The 21,868-nt window shown below is 50.3% G+C and overlaps 1 protein-coding gene across 8 annotated transcripts in view; it reads right to left on the reverse strand.

Moving 5' to 3' along the window:
• Positions 1-3,016: 3,016 nt before the first annotated feature.
• Positions 3,017-21,868, reverse strand: part of Arhgef7 (Rho guanine nucleotide exchange factor 7) — a 98,283-nt gene continuing 79,431 nt past the window's right edge. For 2 of the 8 annotated variants that reach the window (XM_048800618.1, XM_015484068.2), the window contains exons 16-21: positions 21,037-21,130; positions 17,170-17,259; positions 14,254-14,430; positions 6,847-6,946; positions 6,546-6,600; positions 3,017-5,657 (exon numbers count right to left, since the gene is read on the reverse strand). In XM_048800618.1, the coding sequence (XP_048656575.1) occupies positions 5,535-5,657; positions 6,546-6,600; positions 6,847-6,946; positions 14,254-14,430; positions 17,170-17,259; positions 21,037-21,130 (639 nt within the window). In that variant the 3' untranslated portion in view covers positions 3,017-5,534. Of the gene's footprint in view, positions 5,658-6,544; positions 6,601-6,846; positions 6,947-10,968; positions 11,170-11,530; positions 12,406-14,253; positions 14,431-17,169; positions 17,260-21,036; positions 21,131-21,868 lie in introns of those variants that run through there. The other 6 variants (XM_015484067.2, XM_015484066.2, XR_007346612.1 and 3 more) reach the window with 5 other exon arrangements.

The following is a 21,868-nucleotide window of genomic DNA, read 5'->3' on the forward strand; positions in this document are numbered from 1 at the left end:
CCAGAGCAAACCACCTCCTCACCCCTCCAACCGCCATAGCCCACCTGCATTCACCATCTTGCCCCCCCCCCATGTCAATCGACCTGTTCCCATCACCACATCCCCACCTGTGACTCTGACCAACCCTGGTGCTTCTGTAGCCCAGGGCCACTGCCTCGCACCCAGGTCCTTGCTCACAACATCAGCAAGACCCTCTGCCCTACAAAGTGACTACAGGTTCTGGGGATGGGGACTGACATCTTTGGGGTCACTTCTGCCCAGAGGTCAGCTCAGCATGTGGGGTGCAGACCTGACACTTGCACCAGGGCTGGGCAGTGGCAGGAGCAGCCTGAAGGCAAGGGCTGACCTCTCAAGAGAAGAGCATCACCAGCATTCCTCCAGGGGCAGGTGCTGTTGGCTGCAGGAGGGTAGAGGAGAGGAAATGGTCGAGGACCAGAAGTGGAGGCCAGCAGTGATCTGTGCTGGGAAAGAGGGACAGGTTTGGGGCGGGACATCTGGACATTAAAACCACTCCGTAAGAGTGCCTTGAAAGACAGAAGTGCAGTTCTCTCTGTCACAGAAAGGATGCCGGGACCCTGCACCTGGGGACCACGAGGCTATGGGTGGTGGCCTCGACTGCAACTCCTGGATCAGGGCCCTCGGGCCTGTGGCCAAGTTGTGACTGCAGTGTTGTCTTCACTGGTCCTCCTGGGATGTGCAGGGCCACACTGTGTGGGATGCGGGATCTGGGAGAGTGACCGTCACTCCATTTTCTGCATTTCACAGGAGCTGGACACTTTATATAATAAAACGTTAAGGAAGAGAAGAAAAGCGCAGCAGCAAGGGAAGGGTGTGGCTAAGAGGCTCGTGTTGAGGAGTGGGGGCCGCAGTCAGCAGGTGCAAGTGGCCTGGGCGCAAGAATAATCCCGGCTCCTCTCCTGGGCTTCCATCTTCCTCATGACTGTTGGAAACACGCGGGGGAGGGGGGGGGAAGGGTTACAGTGAAGGACTTTAAAAGCTACTGTGGAGACTTGGAGGCTAAACTAACTGATCCGAAGAGCCATGGGGTCGTGTCCTCTCCTCCTGCACTCAGAAACCACAGGCCCCGCTGAGATGAGCTGGGAATGGAGGACATACTTCCCAAGGCACCTGTGATTAGAGTAGCCTGGAGAGGCTGCAGACCTGCCCAGGGCATCATCTCTGAATGCCCGCTCCCCAGGGCGTCATCCCTAAACATCCTCTTAGAACCAGGCAAGTTCCATCCAAATTAAACAGGCCCAGAATGGCTCGTCAGGGCCACACCCAGCTGCACAGCTATGCCCAGGATGCCCACAGCACCTTACAACAGCGCCTGCCTCTCCCACGTCTCTTCAGAGGTGACTAAAGCAGCCACAGTGTGGCCAGCCAAGGGGTTTTGTCAAAAACAATGGTATGGTCTGTACCTGCCCACGGGAAGAGAATACTCCACACCACCTGGTTGTAGGAAAAGTCGCACACAGAATGCCACCTGCTGGCCTTTGCTCAAGTGAGGACACAACACTGGCCCGGCCTGTGACTGTGCAAGGTGGAGGCCTCGACTGCAACTCCTGTTCCTATATGTGGCTCATATTTTCCTCATAAGCAGGTATTTTTATAATTTAAAAAAATTACAAAGGCCTAAACCCGTCTAGTAAGAATGATTCAGAGAGGAGACAGCTGATGTGCACACGTGTCACCATGACAACCAACAGAAGTGGTTCCAGGATGCCTACTCACTCTAGTCTGGGGCTCTAGCCCGGCTTCACTCCTGTGCTTGCAGCACGCTGGCTGGCTGTGCATCCTGGGTGGCTGAGATGCCAGCCGCAGTGCTGTCCCACCGAGCCAGGCCCTGCACCGCCGGATGCAACTGCCTTTCCACACTGACATCTTCAGCACCGCCCTGTCCAGACAAGCACACCCTGGCTTGGAGCTTGGACCGCAGTGCTGCACAGTGCTGGAGCGCAACGGGGCTCCGTCTGCCCAACCTGGGCTCTCAACACGCTGAGCGGCCTCGGAGCCTAAGGAATTCATCAGACTGTCTTCAGCTCTGCAGGCTTGCCTTCTGGATGACCAGGGAGCCAGGTGCCAGAGCACAGGCAGGGGGAGGTACAGCAACGTCCAGAGAGACCTGCTGCTGGTGGCACGCACACACCTCTTGCCATCCTGAAGTCTGACATTAGGAATTCAAAGTAATAGTTCCAAGTTCCCTAACACGTTCTTTTAAGTCAACCTCAGACACCAGGCAATCAGCTCCATCACCAGGCTCAGGGCCAAGTTTCCGAGGTGATCCACCACTGCAGTTAGATCTAGAATGTCCCCAAAGGCCCTGTGCAGAAGGCATTACCAGGAGGTGGTGGGACTTTAGAAGGTGGGTCCTGGTGGGAAGAAGTTAGGTCACTGTAGATGGGCCCTCAAAGGGGACACTGGGGCCCCAGCCCCTCCCCTGCCTCCCAGCCTTCTCCCTCATGCATTCCCCACCGAGATGCACTGTGCCTCTCCTCCTTTTGAGTACCTCGAGTATACTGCACAGTAAGGGAGGGCCAACGCACACAGTCACCAAATGATCCATCAGTAGTTAGCCACTGTAACCCGTGGCTTTTCTCCCCCTATTCACTGGAGAAAGCAGGCCTCTCCCAGGGAGCACTGGACACCCCTGAGGACACTGCAGGTGGTACTGTAACAGACAAGCGCAAGCAAACTTTTTCTCTTACGGCAATTCCTAGGGAACCCCACGGACACCTTTAAACATGTTCCCATTTATTCGACTCCATAAAAGGGCACAGGGAGCGTCTTCTACCATGGAGGACACTCTTCTGGTACAGCGGGTGGGGTGGAGGCCTTGCCCCATAGTGTGAGCATCACTTTCCTAATCCTATTACCTTTAGCTAACCTTGGCTTGATTTTAAAGGCCAGTATGATGTTTTTCAGAATAAAAACACACTGGAGTTGTAAAATCTAAAAAGCCAAAAGAAAGACGCACACAGTAAATGCATCAAATAAAATAAAGTGACACATTCTGTGAAGTAAGAAAAATAATCCGTTTAATAATTACAACGATGCAGCACAAACGTCCCAGCAGTCAACAGCAGGACACCGTTTGTGATGCTGCAGGACTCCTGCGGTTGTCAGTGTGCCCTGGGTGGTTTGCATGATGGAGGCACGCACGGACCACGCAGGTGTTCAAGGTACCAGTGCCCAGTGGACACAGACAGCAGACGTGCCCAGGCACACAGAGTTTCAGATGCTACACCTCACAGTCATCTGAGCTCAAAGTGCTTCTCATCTACAGGACAGGAGAGGCTTCGTTTCCTCACCCCTCACAGACAAGCGTGAAGGAGTCAGCAGCCCCGGAGAGTGGTACCCCTTTGTCATTCACATCAGAACCCACCCTCCTCCAGGTCACACAGGGAATGGTACAGTGATGCACGACAGGGCAGGTTTCAGAAAGATTGCTCTCAGACGCAAGTTCTCTGCTCCCTGGAAAGCCTGGGAAGATGCTGCGTCCACATAAAAGGAAGGCATGTGGAGACACTGCCTCGGTGGCACCCAGCCTGGGACAGGATGTTAAAAACATGAGAATTCTCACAAAATACTTCAAGCTGAGTATTAAGGCAGGTCTGTAAAAGCATCCCGGGACACAGGCGGCCCATGAGCAGCCATGAGAGGACGGCCTTCAGTTAATTCCCAGCAGAGTGGCATCGCAACGTCTCGGGTTGCCACGGCAGAGAAATCGAGGAGAGTTGTTCCTGAGTTAAAATCTGCTACGACAGCAAATGCACTCACCAAAAACACTTGTAAAAACAGGGCTTATGAAAAACAAAACTGATCTTTTCTTTCTCAGCATGGATGGATAAAATGCCAAGTCCTGGAAGTTGGCAATTCTAGCGAGCAGCTCATAGTGAGTGGTCCACAGGAGGCGGCTCGGTGTCCAGGTCTGTGCAGGGCGCCAGCAGGGGCAGTGGGGAAGAAAAGGAAGCCCGCCAGCTCAAAGGTGCCTGGCACCAAGCATCCAAAGGCAGGGGATCTGCTGCAGTTACAGGGCAGCCTAGCCACCAGAACATAATCAGTCACGCGTGATGCAAACAGGCTACTTGTGGGGTATGTGATGTGTGTGATGCTGCAACTGTGGTTTGGGGGTGGGGCACATGCCTGTAATTCCAGAGACTGGGGAGGCTGAGGCAGCAGGGTCACAAGTTCCAGGCCAGCCTGGGTAACTTTGCGAGACCCTGTCTCAAAATGAAAGGGCTGGGGTAGTAGAGCTCAGCGGTAGAACACTTGCCTAGCATGCACAAGGCTCTGGGGTCAGTCCCCAGCACCACTAAAAAAAAAAAAAAAAATTAAATGATATAACACTTTCTATGTTAGAGTTTACCTCACTTCAAAACTGACTTAGAGGAAGCAAAAAGACAGCTCAGTTTCTATGGTCATTGTCACTTACTGCTAGATCATTCATTCTCCCAAGTCTGCGGGGCCCAGGGAGGCAGCCTGCTGAGTGAGAACAGGCCTCCTCCCTGGTCTCCTGCAGGCGGGCTCCGGTCCTTCCTGTGGACAGCAGCTTGGGCATTTCCAGCGAGCACTGCTCATGCAGGCAGACCAACAGTGAAGGGCATCTCAGGGTGAGGCTGACCTACGATGAAGCCTGCCCTGAATGTGAGTCTCCACCAGGCTCCCCCTGTGTCCACTGGCTGCAGCAATTGGCGATCTAGAGCACATGCATGGGAAGGTTCTAGTTCCGTCTCTCAGGGGAGAATGGAATGGCGCACCCTGTCACATCTCCGAACAAGCCTAAGAAAAGTCTGAGCTGCCTCCCAAATGCTGGAGCACACTCCCGTGATCCCAGGATCTGGAGAGATGGCAAGGGTGAACATCCACATGAGGACAGGGATGTGGATGTACCGAGGTTAGGGCTGGTCTCATTCTGCTGAGTGCTGCCCTCCACAGGGCCACCAGCCAAGGCTGGAATCCGGCTTGAGGGGAGACATCTGACTGGCGTGGAGTCCCCTTACAGACATAAGAAGGGTTAATCTGCCCAACACACTGAGGTGGGACATCTGCTTGAAGTGCCACGGGGACAAGGCTGGCACAGGATAATCCAACACTTGCCAAAGGTGTCTCCCCACACTTCTGCTGTTAAGCGAGTGTGATGGGACCTCTAACCCCACGACCAGAAAGGTCAAAGGGAAACAAGTCCTGGCAGAAGGGCGAGCCCAGACACCGTCACAAATGTGCATTCAATGTGGACTATTTACAGAAAGTACATGAACATGATATTTATGTATCAACTACAAGTCTGAAGAGCCAGGGCTTCAGTCTGTCACCGCAGTCACTGCAAAATGAGGTAACTGAGATGTTAGCAGAGGTTAATGCAGCCTGGGTCCTCAGTGTCTATGCATGTGTGGATTCTTCAGTGACAATTTGATCATTTCTATTCGCATGATGAAGACAATGTCCTCAGTCCTGAATGTCATCCAAGCTGGGGCTGGGGACCTGGTGTGGCCTGGTAACTGGTCTTCAACAACAAGAAATAAGGTCGTCCTTTATAGATTGGTCTCATCCCAGGCAGGATCATTCATGTTCTTTAGCACCTTCCTCACCAGCTTTTCCAGGTCCTTGCGGGCCCTCTGTTCTTCCTCTAAACACTTCTTCATCTTTTTGTTATCCTGCAAGTCAAGCAGACCACAGCATGTTCACTATCCGTGGCACTCAGCGGAGCCTCTTTCCCCTAAATTACACCCTTGGGGTGACTGTGGTAGGGTGGGGGTTAGCAAAGCCGAAACGCACTGCAGTATGGTGCTCAGTGGAGTCCCTCCTGGGAGCCAGACGGTCCACAGCGGGAGGAACAGCCCCAGTGGCCCTTCCCGTAAGTTCCTAGTGACCGCCTTGATGAAGCACACCAGAGAAAATGGCTGAAAACAGCGGCGGAGCAACTACATCCCTGCCTTTCTTGCAGCATCAAAGGAATGGAAGCAACAGAAACTCCGTGAGCCAGAGTGAATGCCCGGGTATGCTTAGCCTGGACTGGAAAGCTTATCACACAGGGCAAGGAAGCCCTGGGGCTCTTGGGAGCTGCAAAGGCACATCTAGCCAGCAAGGCATATCCAGCCACACCACACCCCGGGGCACAGTGCCGTCTCCAGCGCCTGTCCACCTCCCTGCAAACCAGCCCTGGCCTGTGCACACAGGCCCACCCACTGACCAGCCCAGCATTGCTGACTTCTGGTCCTGGCTTCTGACGCGCACGACCACCTGTGAGAGCCCAGTCACACAGGCACCAACAGAACTTGTAACTAGGTAGTTTTCAGACTGTGTGACTATTCCAACAAAATCTGACATGGTTTATGACATCAAAAACAGGACGGTTGGATGAGTCATTTAGAAGCACACTTCCTGGTCTATCCCACTCACAGAGGACCAATGGCTTTCGTGCTGGAATTCCACAGTACAAGATCTTTTAGTTTTTTTCTTTCTTTTACTTATGGACAATCACCATTTTTGATAGTGTTTTCCTTTTTTCTCCCTTAAAAAAAGTAAAACAAGTGCTGACTCACCTGCCGTAGCTCCTGGACTTCATCCTTCAGCGCATACACTGTGTCCACCAGACTCCTGGAACAGAAGAGCATGCAGGTCAATGGGCAGCACTGAGCGCCAATGGAGCCACAGGGCTCTCCCGGCTCGGCTCGGCCTATCTGGTCTCACAACTTGAACAACCCAGCCCATTCTGTGCTCAGCAGGTTGATCTCTGCTGAGGTTAAGTCCAGCCCACAAGGAAAGTCTGATGGTCAAGTTCTGGGCCCCAGCCCCAGGGGAGTTCTGACTCCATTACCCACTGCACACACTGGAGACTCTTACTTTTCCTCCATCACTGTCTGACCGTTACTTTTAGTTTCTTCAACTATTATTTTCTCTTCTTCTGGAAGCAAGACTTGTGGAGCAGATCCTTTGCGTGAACCTAGGATTGTTCAAGGAAAAAAAAAAAAACCTCAGGTGAATGCCGTGGCAGACCTAAGAAAGGGCTCAACTACAACACCCTCTACACGCTCCCACAAAGAATGCCTCAACCCCACAAGGAGGGCGCCCCACACTCCCCTCCACCTCTGTCCACGGCGCAGGTGCTTCATGCCCACGGCATTGCAGAGGGAAACACCAACCTTTCTGTAATGTATTCAACTTTGTTTCTGAATCTAGATTATAATCTTTAAACATAAAAATTTTCAATAGCAAGTAAGTTAAAAGGTTCTGACCACACTGCCCTAGATATTTAGCCAAATTTTAAGTCATTAAATTGTCGCAGAAATTCTAGAAAGACACACAAGATCATATACAGCATATATACTAAGTGTTTATAAATATAAAAACTGGCCATTTAAAAAAGTTTAACACCATAGCAACTTCTAAAAATAAAGATATGACAGCACATAATTTAGAAAAAAATAAAATTCATTATCTGGTTATTTTATAAAAACTTCATTCTCCATTCCCTGGAACTGTTCTAAATAAAAGAAAGACAAGTGTTCATAATGTCAGAGGAACATTTATGCCATTCAACCAACACAAGCACAGGAGCCTACAAGGGACGGCCCCAAGATGAATGAGGCGAGGGAGGCACTCAGAAACCAACTCTGAGGCCCAAGTACTCTTTTTCAAAAGGTGAGGGAAGAGAACCACGTCCCGTGATGTGAGAAAGAGAAGATTTTCTCAAAGATCACACAGTGTGGAAGCATGCACCACTCATATTTTTGGAAAACTACACCAATACACATGGGAGGAAGGTACGATGTACCACAAACACCTGCAGTGGTTCTAGGGGATGGGGACATTCTCTTGGAAAAGTACACCTGCCCTCTGAGGCAAGCTGACTGAGAGAGGCAGGGTTTCTGAAGCTGCTGTCTTCCTGAAAGTCTGTCAGGCTGCAAGAAGCACACCTGTTGAGCACCCCTGTCACCATGGAAACCGGAGGGCGGTACAAGTGTTTTAAAGGCAGAATTGCAAAGATAGCTTCCCCAGCACTGTACTATACAGAGGCAAGATGTACAGTTGCTGCCAAGAGGGACCAGCATCCCTGACAGGCAAGCAGGGCTGGCCATTTGGCAATGGCAGTTCAGAGACACTGCAGCCTAGGGGACCAAGGCCTCAGGCAAGTCTCCCTGGACTGCCCTCTGTGCACCCGCAAAACCCACTCTATCAGAGGGCACCAGGCACAAGCCCCGTGCCAGACCAGAAGGGCAGAGACTGGATCAAACTAGGGTGCTGTGTCCACCCTCAGTAAGCTGAGGGCAGAAGAGCACACTCTGGGTAAGCAGCCACGCACAATTCTGCATTATACAGTGTGAGCTCCATGTCAGTCATTTCTGACACCCCTGAGAGGAGAGGCTTCTCTGTGCACTGAGACCAAGCACAGTGCTGAGAATTCTGTCCAAGCCACATGAGCAGGCATGCTGAGTATTCACCAGGAAATGTCTAGACTATTCCAAGACAGTCTTCCCATGCAAGGTGCCCTGTTCACAGTGGTAGGCAGGGGCTGCAGCTACCACCCCTTCCACAGTGACCCAGATCCCAGGGAGACTGAACTTCAGATGCAGTCCTGCAGAGAAACGCATTTTTAAAGCATCACCAGGCTGACCCCATCAGCCCCCAGAGACCTCTGACAGGTGCAGCAGACAGGCAGAGACCCCCTCTAGGTGACAAGGGACCATGAGAGACCTCCCGGGACTGCAGGCTGCCTCCTTCTAGGCTTTTCCTGTTAGTGGGGAATGCTGCGGGCCACGCAGACCACAAGAGAACTGCAGGGAAAGCACAGGTACCAGGCAGATGAAAAGTCTCCTGTGCCTCTTCTCCAAACTTCTGTTACCTGTCTTTCGAAGGAAAAGTTAATTCATGTGATATCTGCCCAGCAAAACACAGAAGGATTCCAAAGAATCAGATATTTATACCCCAGTGTAGACAACAAAGGGCTCCACTTAATCTTCCCTGTGAAGACAAGTAAGCTGGTCACAGTACACAATTCAGTAGATCCTGAGTTTCCTAAAGTTATCAAGTCCCCAAGAGCCCTACTTTGGGTCCAGATGACTGATGACTACCTCAGAGTCAAAAGAGACATCAGTGGGGAATGTGTCCTGTTCAACTTGCAATACACATCTTCAAAAGGACCATGGAGAAAGAGGAGGTGGAGAGGTTCTATGTAAATACACTCAGGCAGATTAAATTCTACCAGTACAATGAGTACACTGCTTACAAACGAGTAAGATAAAGTCACAAAGGACACCACTCTGTGAGAAAGGAGGTGCTATGAGATGTGAGGGCCACGTGCCCCAGGTGACTCTGGTTAGGAGTCTCAGCTCATTATCATCTCTACATTAAACATTGAGGATTAAACACTGTTTTACAACTATTTCTTACCAAACAAATTCATGGATAAATGCCTCAAGTTTCTAAGTAACATAATTAATCTGAGGACCTAAAACCCATGAGGACCAGTAAATGGCTGTATATGCATGACTCCGATCTCACTTTTGCAAATACATTAAATGGCTACAGTAAGTATGAGAATAAATATTACAGACAGAATGTACTAACTAACTGCTCTGTTCCTGAAACATTGCAACGTGGATAATGCTGCTGATCAATCTGAGGTGAGCCAAGAGGCTTATAAATCAAGGTCAGAAGTTTGCCGAGGAGTTCATGCAATGCCAATCATCTGTCCAGTTTCAGTATAACATATTTTTATAAAATAACAAAAAAAAAAACGAAAAATCTTTCAACAAAACAATAAAGAAATATTTTCTAACCAGGTTTGTAAATAAGTTGGCTAATCTCAGATATTATTAAAGTATTCTTAGAGGGACTGTGGCACACTTTTCCTGGAATTATCTAGGCTAGGAAAAACACTTAACAGCACAACAAGCAAAGAATGGTCTAGCACTTCATTTAAAACCCCACAACTGGACTTCAGACACATGCCCAGGTTTTGGGTGGCTCCAGGACAGGGAGAGCTGAGCTTCTCGACTTTGTGGAGCTGGGAACAGTAGGGGAGGCTCAGGAAACACCACGTTCTGCAGCCGCTGCCTGGAGATTCACCGCACCCTGCACAGCATTATGGGTTTGCTGAGGTTTGCCACAGCACCCCGCTCCTGGGACGTGGGGAACTCATCTGAGTGCTCAACATTTTCTTCAGCATCCACATTAGCATCTTGGGTTTTCTGGGTAACATCTGAGCGGTACTAACTAGCCTACAGACCTAAGTCTGAAAAGACACACAACTGCTGATTTGTCCCTGGACTTACGGTTTCGGTATGGAGGCGGGAATAAGAAAAACGTAACACAACAAAACACTATCTGTACTACCAATCCCACACTTCCTCATACTGAAGGACTCTAATGTGCCTGCAGGTGCACAGTGTCCACCCTTCAAGGCCTGCTGGAACAGTCCACATGGTCACTTTAGGAGCACTAGTGCCACATGGCAGAGACATGAGTAGCCCCTGGGTCCCCATGGCAGTATCCATTTCATACAAGGTGTGATCCTGTGGGAACACATCATTAGCCACGTCTCAGAACCTTCCCCCAGGTCCCAAGGACTATGGACCTTAATGTGAGAAACACAGATCTCATCTAGCAATTCCACCTTATGGATGAGGTGACGTGCTCAGGCTGTAGCAGAGCAGGGATCACCTGGGACTTCACGCCTGTCTGTGCTGTCGTCCTGGCTGCTGGAACACCACTGGGGGGGGGGGGGGGCGCGGGAGCACACACTGATGACACACAACCACAGAGCCTTAAGGTCAAGTCCACGGCAGGTGTGACGTGTGTGTAGGCTGAGCCTGTCAGCAGAGCGGCTGTCTATGGGCCAGCGGTCAGTCCGTCCGTCCATCTGGTGCTTTCCCTCTTAGGCCTGTGACCTTCCCAGTCTGCACCAACTACATCAACTAAGGAGGCGACTTTGGGAGGGACCAAGCATTCCACTTAGAAACCTACTTGGCAGACTCTCCAAGTCCACGCAGGCCATGCTGTTCCACGGCTCTGAGGCTGGAGCCCGCTTTTCCTTCCTAGGGAAAGAAGGCGGGCCTCTTCCCTGAGAGCTCTCCATCCACACCTCAGCCTAGCCCTGCACTGCACCAGCGACTTCTTCCTTCCTTTTACTCTGCTTGCTTTCCTCTTCTGAGTCATGGGCATGCACTTTGTAAAACAAAAGGAAAATGCTGACTTTAGTTTAAATTTAAAAAATTTAAAAGTCGTGCTTTTTTCCATTTGTGCCCCCAAACCAATAATGATTCTTTTTTGAAGACAGACCTTCCAGTGATTAAAAATTTGTTTTAAAAAAAGAAAGGGATATAAAACACAAGAATGGGCCAGGAGTGCCCTGTATTATCTAGCGCACAGCCAGCCTAAGAAAGCCGCAGCTCCTTTCCGGAGGCAGACTCTCCAGGCCTGCGGCCTGGCCCGCCTTGGAGATGCTGTGCTGGGGAGGAAAGTCCTGCTGTGTCAGCGGCAAACTGTGCTCTTCCCCTCCCCCACGGAACAAATATTAAAAGCCACGGGCTAGCAAATGCAAAATTTATTTCAACTGTACATAACATGTCTTTTTTTTTTAATATAAAACAAACACTTCATTGCCATATGCAACCACAAACAATAATATGCATACTGTACAATACAATGCAACATTCAGATATACATCCAAGTGAATTTTCAAATGGCAGTCATGTACTAAAAATGGCTTTTCCCATTCACAGATAAAGAGCACAATATATAGCTTTTGTCCAAGATCTTATACCACTATATACACATTACTGTGTTTTGGCAATTTTAGGCAAAACACAAAATTAGATAGCGTATTAAATACTTCTGGCGCATGTTAGTTCAATGGGAACATCTGTAGAAGGTCTGACGCTGGCCTAGACCTGCCTCCTAGCCCAACCTTCAACCTTCTGTCATGAAATCAACCATATCGGAAGGCAGGCTTGCAGAAGCCTGAAGTTCGAGTGTGAGCACGAATGACGTCCCACGGAAGTACACAGGCTGGCCTTTGGATGTCTGTCACCTGCTACATGAAGACCATCTTCCAGGCCTGTGCACTAACACTTCTAACCAGGTCAAAAAAAGCCAATGGTGTCAGATTTTGAAATGAATTCAAATAAAGAAAAAGCCAGACTATTATTCTGTAGTGATCTCATCATCAACAAAAATCATCAAGTGGCTTTCACTGATACAAAAAGAAATGATGGCAAAGCATCAGAACTTTGGTGCAGAGAAACTGATGACAACCAAATGAGACTTGGGCTGAAGGAAGTCCAAGTGCTGCAGCTGCACCTCACTGTGGTCCCGCAGCACTAACTGGCAACCGCACCAACGAAGGCGCAGCCAAGGCATCAAAGCTGCCGCGCTAGTTACCACAGTCCCAAAGCAGGTATTCTGTGAATTCCAAAAAAGAGCATTACTCTGTGTGATATAAAAACGAAATTGCTTCTAAATCCATTGCATGATATTAGGTAAGTATAAAAACTTTGCATTAGACTTGTCAAAAATCTCCACTTGCTATTTGAATACACGCAAACCTCGTCTCTACTATAGATTAATACTGGGTGCTAATTTCAGAAGACTGCTCCTCCACTTTCTTATTTTACTAATTGATATAAAAATATGAAATCTCCAGTTGGTGCGAAAAGCTCTGTGGCTGTGGGAACACACTGGTGCCCCAGGGCCCTGTGCCTCGCCTCACTCCGGCAGACATGGCACCCAGCTTGCTGAGCAGCACGCCCCACCAGGAGTTCACTAGCACCGCTGGCGGGCAAGCAGCAGGGCCCAGTTCCCAGGCTCGGCACTGTGTCAGAGCGCACAATGCACAACACTGAGCATGCGGGCTGGCGAGGGGTGGTGGAGAGACGCCACTGCCACCCAGAACTCCAGCGCCCTAGAAAGGAAATAATGTTATTTCCGATTCACCATGGCATCCTGTCTCTGAAGCTGGTTCCAATGGACACGTAAAATACAACCAAGAGGTTCCATTTTAACACCAAACAGTGTGTGAGGGAGAAGACGGTTCTGCCCCCAAAGCCATGATCAGGCGTGGGCGTGCTGCTGCAACTGAATGCAACACACCACATTCAGTCTTTCTCAAGCGACATCAGCCCAAGGGAGGCCAGTGAAAACTCCTTACAACCAATCCCAGGAAGGCAGGGTGGTTTTCTCCAAGGGACATGGCAGCCTTGTGCCTTCCCCGACCCACACAGTGAGGCGTGGGGCTAATTCTGCAGGGCTGTGAACGGAGTTTCACTGTAGGTGGCTGCTGGAAGCAAGGGTGTGCTTGCGGCTCTCACAGACAGCGCAGCGTGGATGTCAGGGGCAGCCGCCGTGATGGAAGCCAAGCGTACAACCCTGCACGCTCTGCGCACAGCCTACTCTGCAGGGGCGAGATGCTTCCTTCCGACTTTGGACCTAAAGTTGTAGTGCTGGGGCTCTGAATAGAGCAGCTCAGCGTTTCAGTGCCATGGCTGCAGTCCCAACAAGGCAGGGGATGTGCTGTAATGATCAGTGACTGCACTGCAACTGTGAGCTCGCCTTTGGAAAGAGGAGCTCCCCGCAAACGCCACATGCAGGACACATGAGGGCACAGAGCTATGGGGGTCAAGACAGCTCTGAAAAAATGCAACACCCGCCCTTCTGTGTACCTGCCAGGACCAGAGCCACACAGCACTGCACGGCAGCATGACACGCATCACTCGCACTCGGAGCCTCATTACAGATGCTCCTCTCAGTGCCTTGCCACAGCTACTTGGTCAAATGTTACACATAAAAAAACCTAAGTTCCTACATAAGGCCAGAGTCTCCTCTGTGTTGCTGGCACTTAAGATCGCAAACCTGTGTGGTTCTGGTATAAAATACAAAAGTGTCCATACAGCTGTATCCAAAAAGAAATGAAACAGTCGCTACACAGAAGGAGGAAAAAAAAAAAAACATTTTGAGTTTGTATAAAACAATGCTCCATTGGGAAAAGCACCCTTGGTACAGGCTCATGTGAACCCACCATCTTCCTCAACAGGCAGCAGTTTGAATGCATACTCAGATTGGCAATTAAGCCTCCACGAGGTACAATGGAAAATACCAGGAACACTCTCAAAAGTTGTTAAAATATCACATAAAAGAGACAAGGAACAGCAAGAAACATCTAAGAAAAGCAGGCTGCGATACAACAAGCATTGGTTAAGAAAAGCTCAGAAGTGCATTAGTTCTGGTGAGATATATATGAGCAACAGCTCTTACGAGATGCAGAACCCATTCTGTAACTATGGGCTGTCCATATACTGTCATACTCAGAGTCTTCCGAGAGGTCTGAGGGCTCCAAACGAGAAAGGCTACTGCGACGACCCAAGGAGTCTAGACTTGATTGGTCGTCATCAGCCAAGACGTGATTATGCATCAGGTCAGTGCCTTGCCATGCTAAGACGGGGTGGGGTGGGATGGTGGAGTGACAGGTGCGACAGGCAGAGGTGGGATGAGGAGGACGGACAGGAAGAGCCACAACCAAAACATGAAACAAAAGCAAAAGGTGATGGGAAGAGAAGGAAAAGAGAAAATATTGTTAAAAAAATGGCAACAATGCTTATTTCTCCTTATTTATGGCTGGGTTTTAAATAATGAACTTATTAATTATTAGCACAACCCTCAGAACAACACTAGATCAGTTGTTTTAATAAACCTATATCCAATATTATCTCTAATTGCTCTTTTGTTAAGACAAAGCACTCACCTAAAAAATTTTCTACAGATTTGCCCATGTCCAAATGATGATTCCATAAACACTTGACAATTAACTACTTCCTATTAACAAATGGTCTCAGGACATTATATATAAAAGGTACCATTTATGTAGCTGAAACTACTGCCTATTCAGTGAACAAATGCATTAAATGCAAAATAATGTCAAACATGTTTTGACTTACTTCTTGATCTCTGCAAGCTATACATCACCAGCAGGGGTCTAAACTTACCTTATCAACCTACAATCAGTGCAAAAGGTTCAGAGTGGAGAAAAGAATTTAAGAGGGTGCCTGGCCCTTCCACTACTGCTTGCGGGGCTTGCCAGAGCAGAGGTCGAGTTTATTCACAATGTTATCAACCTGGTGCAGGCCTTTCCCCATCAGGATGACAGGCATGAACAGGCGATGGTACTATGCTAAGAGGAGATTGGCAGTGGGCAGGGAACGGCTGGGATAGAGAGCAGTGAACCTGGCAGGCAGCTGGGCACGAGAGCATGCAGGGCTGCAAAGGGCCTCCCTCAGGGAGACAGGGCTGTGATGGGGACTGGAAGCCACAGCAGCAAGGAGCCTCTGTGCAGACTGCATGTGAACTAAGCCTCCACAGTCTGTGCAGGTCACTACTTCCTTGAGCAAAAATCAATACTCAGATCCTTGGTTTCTAAAGTCCTGTTGGTACCCAAATGCACACTGAACTGAGCTGAATTCTGGTAAAATAAACTCCTTCTAAAAGCTGTTGTTACTGCACATTAACATGCCAAAGCTGCTGCACTGTGAGCCATCTCCACTTGGTGAGGAAGGGTGCCCTCCTGCACAGACATGCATGCCTCATCACCACCTGTGCTGGCAGTGTGAGGTCGACGCCTTGGCTGATTATCCTCTCTGTCCCAGGCAGTTCTGCCCATAGTATCAACCAAAAGCAAATCAGACTACTGACCAATGCTTTCTTGCATGGGAAGAGTGGACACGGTGACATGGACATTGCAGTAAGAAAGGCTCTGTGGAAGCTGCAGGTCATCCCTCTGGCATACCTGGCAGCAGCGAAGCCATAAGGTGGCCCTGTGAGGCCCACAAAGCACACACACCCCTGAGAGACTAGGACCTTCAGCTGAGACTACTAAGTTAAACTTTATTCAAGTAACTGAAACTCAGAGGACCACTTTTTAAAAATCCCAAATTCGAAATCAATAAATTTATAAACATTTTATAGTCTAGTCTACCTAAAATACAATCACTAACAAATTATGAAAATGTAATACCTTTAATCACAATACTCCACACTTACAAATGACTGCCTAACTGCACACATAGGTGTTCTAGTTTGCTGGAGTACCCAGGCCTTTCCACTTCTTTCCCATCCCTCGACCAGACACTACAATAGGCACCTTCACCAGAGAGTAGACTTCACCAGAACAAGGACATTGCTGACCACTAGAAAAAAATCTAAATGAAGACACTAGAAATGTAAAAAAGGTTGAGGCCACACACATCTACCTGGCCCCTGACGGCTAGCTTATGTTCACAGCCACAGGCACCTCTGACAAAGCTGCACCGGCTACAAAGTCCTTGTCCCATGTTTCTGGTTTTCAGCATTAGTTAAGTAGGACACACGCTAAGCTGAAACGCCACACCTGCAGGCATGAGAATGAAGACGGGAGGGACATGCTCTGCCAAAAGCCACGGCGGAAGAACCCAAACTCACCAAGGGAAGCCAGCTTTTATGCCCAGGTCATGTCTGAACCACCCAGGTCTCCAAGGCCAAGAAAAGCCCCCAAAATAAGGAGCAGCAGGCCAAGAGGCCCACTGAGGTGGAGAGGCCCCCCTGGGCCATGCACTGATGCCCAGCTGCCGCCACACTGTGCTGCCCTCACCCCTGCCAGGGAGATGTGAAAAGCCACCTCCTCCCTGTTCACACCACAGACTGAACTGTTTCTACCTAAACATTATACATAAGACACGGCAAATTCTGTGGTGATCAATCAACCAAATTAAGGTAGTTTGTGCTTATTTCCAAATATTTATAAGAAAAAGAAAGGGAAGCTAACAGAAGCCTCACTCTAGGTTTATATTTTGGACAATGAACAACAATTCTGAAGAGCTTAAAGAAAACAAGCCGAGTCCCTACCTTACAGCAGCAATGTGAAGGCTGAACAAGTAGCCTTGTACTACTGTCTGAGCACAGCTAGGTGCAAGCCTTAGCGATGCTGGCGGCGCCCTACGGAGAGCACTGGCCACAACACACGCTGCTGCTGTGCTCAAGCTCAGATGCTGCTCACGTGACTCAGGGACTCAGGGCTCCCTGTGTGTTGCTTGACACGTCTCTGAGACCTCCCTCCTTCCCTCCCTCAGAACAGCTCAGGCATGTAGCAACGTGTAGATTGTGACGAGAACACACGTCCCAGCGCGCGCCTGTGAAACTTACTTGAGTTGAGGGTCTGCCGTGTCTTGGCGCTTGTGCAGTAAGCCTCGATGACCTTCAGAATCTGAGCATCTTCTTCCAGAGCCGCCGTGCCTGCAGAGAGATGCAGAGGCATCACTCCCAGACACCCATCCCACAGCCACACTCCACAAGCGGTCGGACAGGGTGTGCTCAGAGGCATCAACTCAGCTGACACCAGCAGGTGAGAGAGCCCTCCTTTTACTTTCTCGTCAGGCAACTGCTCTCTTAATATCTACAAATGTGTATATTCAAAAAGGATTTTTCAGTTTTTTAAATATTTTATCTGTAATTTATCTAGCAAAGGGCTGCTATCCTTAGCTGTCTTGCTAAGCCATTAAAAAAAGGAGGCCCCTCCCACACAAATTAAAAAAGGATAAGAGAAAAGAGTCAGCAACTCACAAAAGCACAGTTAGTAGGGAAAGCCATTCTACCTCATCAACAAGAGCCTGGGCTCACATCCTCGAAACCAACCCGACAACACCAACACCAGCAGAGGTGGGCAGTGACCTCGAAAGGCATCTGATGCAGGCCTGCAAAGGAGCTTCCCTCTAACACAAATTCCTACCTTAGAGGTCAATCTACAAAATTCATAAGCCAGGTCAGCGCTCCTCACAGCCTCCTTGCAGAGCCCTTCCTTGAGCCGGCTCTTGGACACTGGCCCTGTCTCCACTGAGAGCAGGCACAAGAACACAGGGTTAAAGCCCGAGGCAGTGGCAGTGGGCACAGGCTCTCACATCAGCGTGCACCCAGGTGGTGTTACACATATGGGCAAGCGGCTTATTTTCTTTATCTTCCTCTTTTTCTGTTTTCTTTCTTTCCTAAGATACTACTTGGGTACCTATTTTAAAAGGCTCACCTACTCTAATAGAAAATGTGGAAAGAACAGAAGGCTAAAGTATTAATAGTGGTATAACAATGAAGCCTCGATGTCATTTTGAGAGAGTAAAATTCATACCAGTATTCAAACCCAATACTCATTACTAGACAATAACTCACAATGCAAGAACTTAAGAGCTCCCAAGAAAAGGCCTAAATCTCACTAAGTGGAAGCAATCTTCCAACAGGCTCCTGTAACAACCCACTTCCTCAGAGGCGAGAAGTCCACTTCCACCGAGGGCTCTTGCAGGGCACTTCCAAAGGCAGGCTGTTCCCTGTGGTGGTGCAGGACTGTGTCTTTGTGGGGACCCTATCAGTCCAGCTGATGTAACCAACTGCCCGTGTGTGACATGGCTGAGTACAAAGGAAGGCAGAGAATGAGGCAGGAATCTGAAAACAGCTCTGGCTTTCAACAAACCACCATGCTGATCTACCTTCGCCACGGCGGGCAGATGCAAGTAGCCAAGGCGGGGGGGAATCACACACTTGCTGTGTGGTCTGAGCCATTTCATAGACCAGAACAACGCTGGGATCCTGGATGCAATAAAGGCTGAAACAACGTATGAAATCACAGTGGCTTAAAGCAGCGAGGCTCACCTGCACCCGCGATACGTGGCACTGTCACAGAGACCACTCACACAGAATTCCCTTTAGTCCTCTGTCTCTCAGGTCCTCCTGACCCCACATGCGAGGACTGCAGGGCAGGGCACTTGGATACCCACTGCTTCTCCTCTCCATCGGCCCAAACTTGTGCTTGAAATAACACATCTTCACCCCAGTCTGGGCCTTCCCCGGACATCGAATCATATGTTCACCATCCAGCTAATACTTGCTCCTGGATACCTCCTGAGAGCCTCATGCTCCACATCCTCCTGGCTGGCCCAGCCCTGTGCCTGCCCTGTCCGTCATGGCTCCTGTAGTGCACCCCAAGGCCACAATGCTGAAAACCACAGGCCTCACATACAAGGCCTGTGGGCCTGTACTCCCAGCCTCCACACTGCTTATCCACTGCACAAGATGAGTCTGTAGGATGCTGTGTCTCTACCACAGAGGACAGTAGCCCTCACCCAGCTGTAAGGACTAGAATGTCTTCAGACATTGCTTAATGTGCCCTGGGGCAAATCCCACCCAGAGAACCATTACCATAGGTCCTACCTTCATACAGCACCCCCACCCAGGACATCTGCCCACATTTTACCGTCACCATCAACCTGGGCCCACTACCATCCCCTCTCACCCTCACCACCTGGCTCCACTTTTGCTTCAGCCTGCTTGCTCTCATGCAATAGGCGAGGCCTCTGGACCCTGAGGCACCCCACTGCCTGAGGCACCTCAAGGGCTCTGGCATCACCAGTCCCTCACTCCCCAGGCAGCCCCTTCTTGCACCTGCAGCCAGGGCTGAAGAGACTGCAATGCCTCTACTCAGATACTGCCCTTGCATGGAAGCCGTCCCACCAGCCCCGGCCAGTCTGAGCACTCCCCAGACATGCGCTGAGAGTTTGTCTTGTTTCTCCTCTGTCTTCTGCAAAACCTGAGCTCTAGGAGGTCAGGGATGTTTCCTTCTTTCACAGCTGTGTCTCTCATACCAGCACAGACAGGGCTAAGTGTCTGCCAGTGACTGACGAGCGCACCTGCGTCTATGGCACCCATGACATAGATGTGTGCTCCACACAGAAGGTGCTGAGCAAATACCTGTTATGAGAGGGCCACCAGACATCCCGGAGCCCAGCCTCATCTCCCCTGCACAGCCAGCAGTGGCAGCCAGGAGGACACAGTGGGCCCAGCCAAGCCTTAGGCACACCTCACAAGGACTGCACACACTGCTCTGGTGGACTGGAACCTGTGCACCAGGGCAAGGAGCAGGCAGTACAGCCACCCACACCAGGTGATGAGGACAGGGCGATCACATCGGAGCTGCTCAAGAAGCTGCTGTCTCATTGGCTTCCCCCACATTAAAATGGCCTCACACAAAGGATGGAGAAGAAGCTGCTTAGCACCTGGATCAGAGCTGCTGGGCCAAGCTGGCACCTTTCCTGGTGATGCCAAAACTACCCTCAAGTTGTGAGTAAAAAAATCTCTCCCTTGGGCCTTCTTTTGGAAATAAACCCCTTAAGGGTCCCAATGAGTACAGTGAAAAGAAAAGTGACTCCCGAGAATTGCAAGGCCTGCAGAAGACCCCTGCTGGCACCTGCTGGCTAATGGGCTCTGTCCTGCAGGGAGGGACATCAGGGTGGAATGATCATGCCCTGTCCCCACCAGGAGCTTTCCTTCAGCCCTGGACAGTCCCCTAGATGGCCACATGCTTGCTGCGCCCCTCTGCAGCAGTCACCAGGCCTGATGTGCTGGGTAAGATGAGTCTGTGTGCCCTGTGGATGCTGTGTGATACCCCTGGGTCTACCATTGAGGGTAGTAGCCCTTACCCAGCTGTGACAACTACAGTGTCTTCAGACATTGCTGTATGTCCCATGGGGCAAATCTCACCCAGCATGAAGTAGGGCAGGGAAACTTCCCACTGGTTCAGCAAGTGACTAACTTTATGAATCCCAAAGCTATGGCCTGAGCACCTGAGTGTGAGTTTCCCTGTGAGCACAGTATAGGACCCCAGGGTAGGGCAGAGACTGCTTCTAGCTCCCTGGAGCCTATGAAAGCTCACCTCTGAGTCCCCCAGGAAGAGACAGCAAAGACTGTGATCCTGATATGTGAAGAGAACAGGCCACAGCCCTACTGGGTGGAGAGGAAACTCCAGGAATCCTAGCATGTCAGGCTTCATGGGCCAAGTGGATAAGGGCAGGTAAGGCCCCATTTACAGCACAGTCCTGCCCCCAGCCTCCTAACCCATGTTTCCTGCCCATCTGCTGGTCCCACCTCAAGGAGTAGGCCCTGCTGCCTGCAGTTATGGGAAGACTATAACTGTTTCTCCAGCCGCTTCTCCACCGTGCACGCTAAGCCCCCACACCCAGTACAGGGACTCACTTTTCCGCAAGGCGAACTCCTCGTCTGAAGGCTTCCGTTCAGGTTTGCGCTTCGGCAGCAGCTTTTTCATGGTCTTGGGACTCTTACTAAGATCCTGGGGAAACACAAAGGACAGGAAACACTGACAGATGCCAAAACCTGCTGGCTCTCCTGGGTGTCAGGACAGTGCCCCAAGGCAAAGAGGCCACACACACTTCCCTCAACTCTCACTGGCCTTTGCCAGCTGTGGAACAGTGGTGAAAGACCAACAGGTGTCTTCAGCATTCACCACTGATCCCCTCAACTCCAACAGGGACCCCTGTGCTACCTGGGTCTTACCAGTCCTGGGATGGCAAGTGGCAGAGGTCCCCACTGGCAAGAGAGAAAGGGCAGGCGGTGGGAGCTGGGCTTGGCCACTACAGAGCAGGCCTGCTTGGCACAGCTGACTAGGGAGAGGTGAGGGAACCGAGGCAAGTCAGCTCCTGCAGCAAAGTGCTTGAAGCCTCCAGGGAGAGGCCACACACCCACCGCCCTGGGCCCAGGCACAGCTGTGGCGCACGCACAGCCAGTCCCATGCCTGATTGGGAGGGACCACCGGCCCTGCCCACTTGGCACATCTTCATCCTGAGGTGAAAACTAAGTGGAGGTGACGGGACAGGTGACGTCTCAACTGCTGAGCACATGCTGGACATAGATACTGAAGAAGGCTGTCCCACACTCGGGGCAGACATGCTACAGAACCCAGCTCAAAGCACTAAGGGAACACTTCAAAATCTTCTCTGTGTAAATGAACATGTACAAGGTCTTCTCAGTGCCCCAGGAATCAGTTTCCGAAGAACCTCTTCCAACGTGG

This window comes from Marmota marmota, unplaced genomic scaffold, assembly GCF_001458135.2.
Source record: "Marmota marmota marmota unplaced genomic scaffold, marMar, whole genome shotgun sequence".
Classification (NCBI taxonomy): domain Eukaryota; kingdom Metazoa; phylum Chordata; class Mammalia; order Rodentia; family Sciuridae; genus Marmota; species Marmota marmota.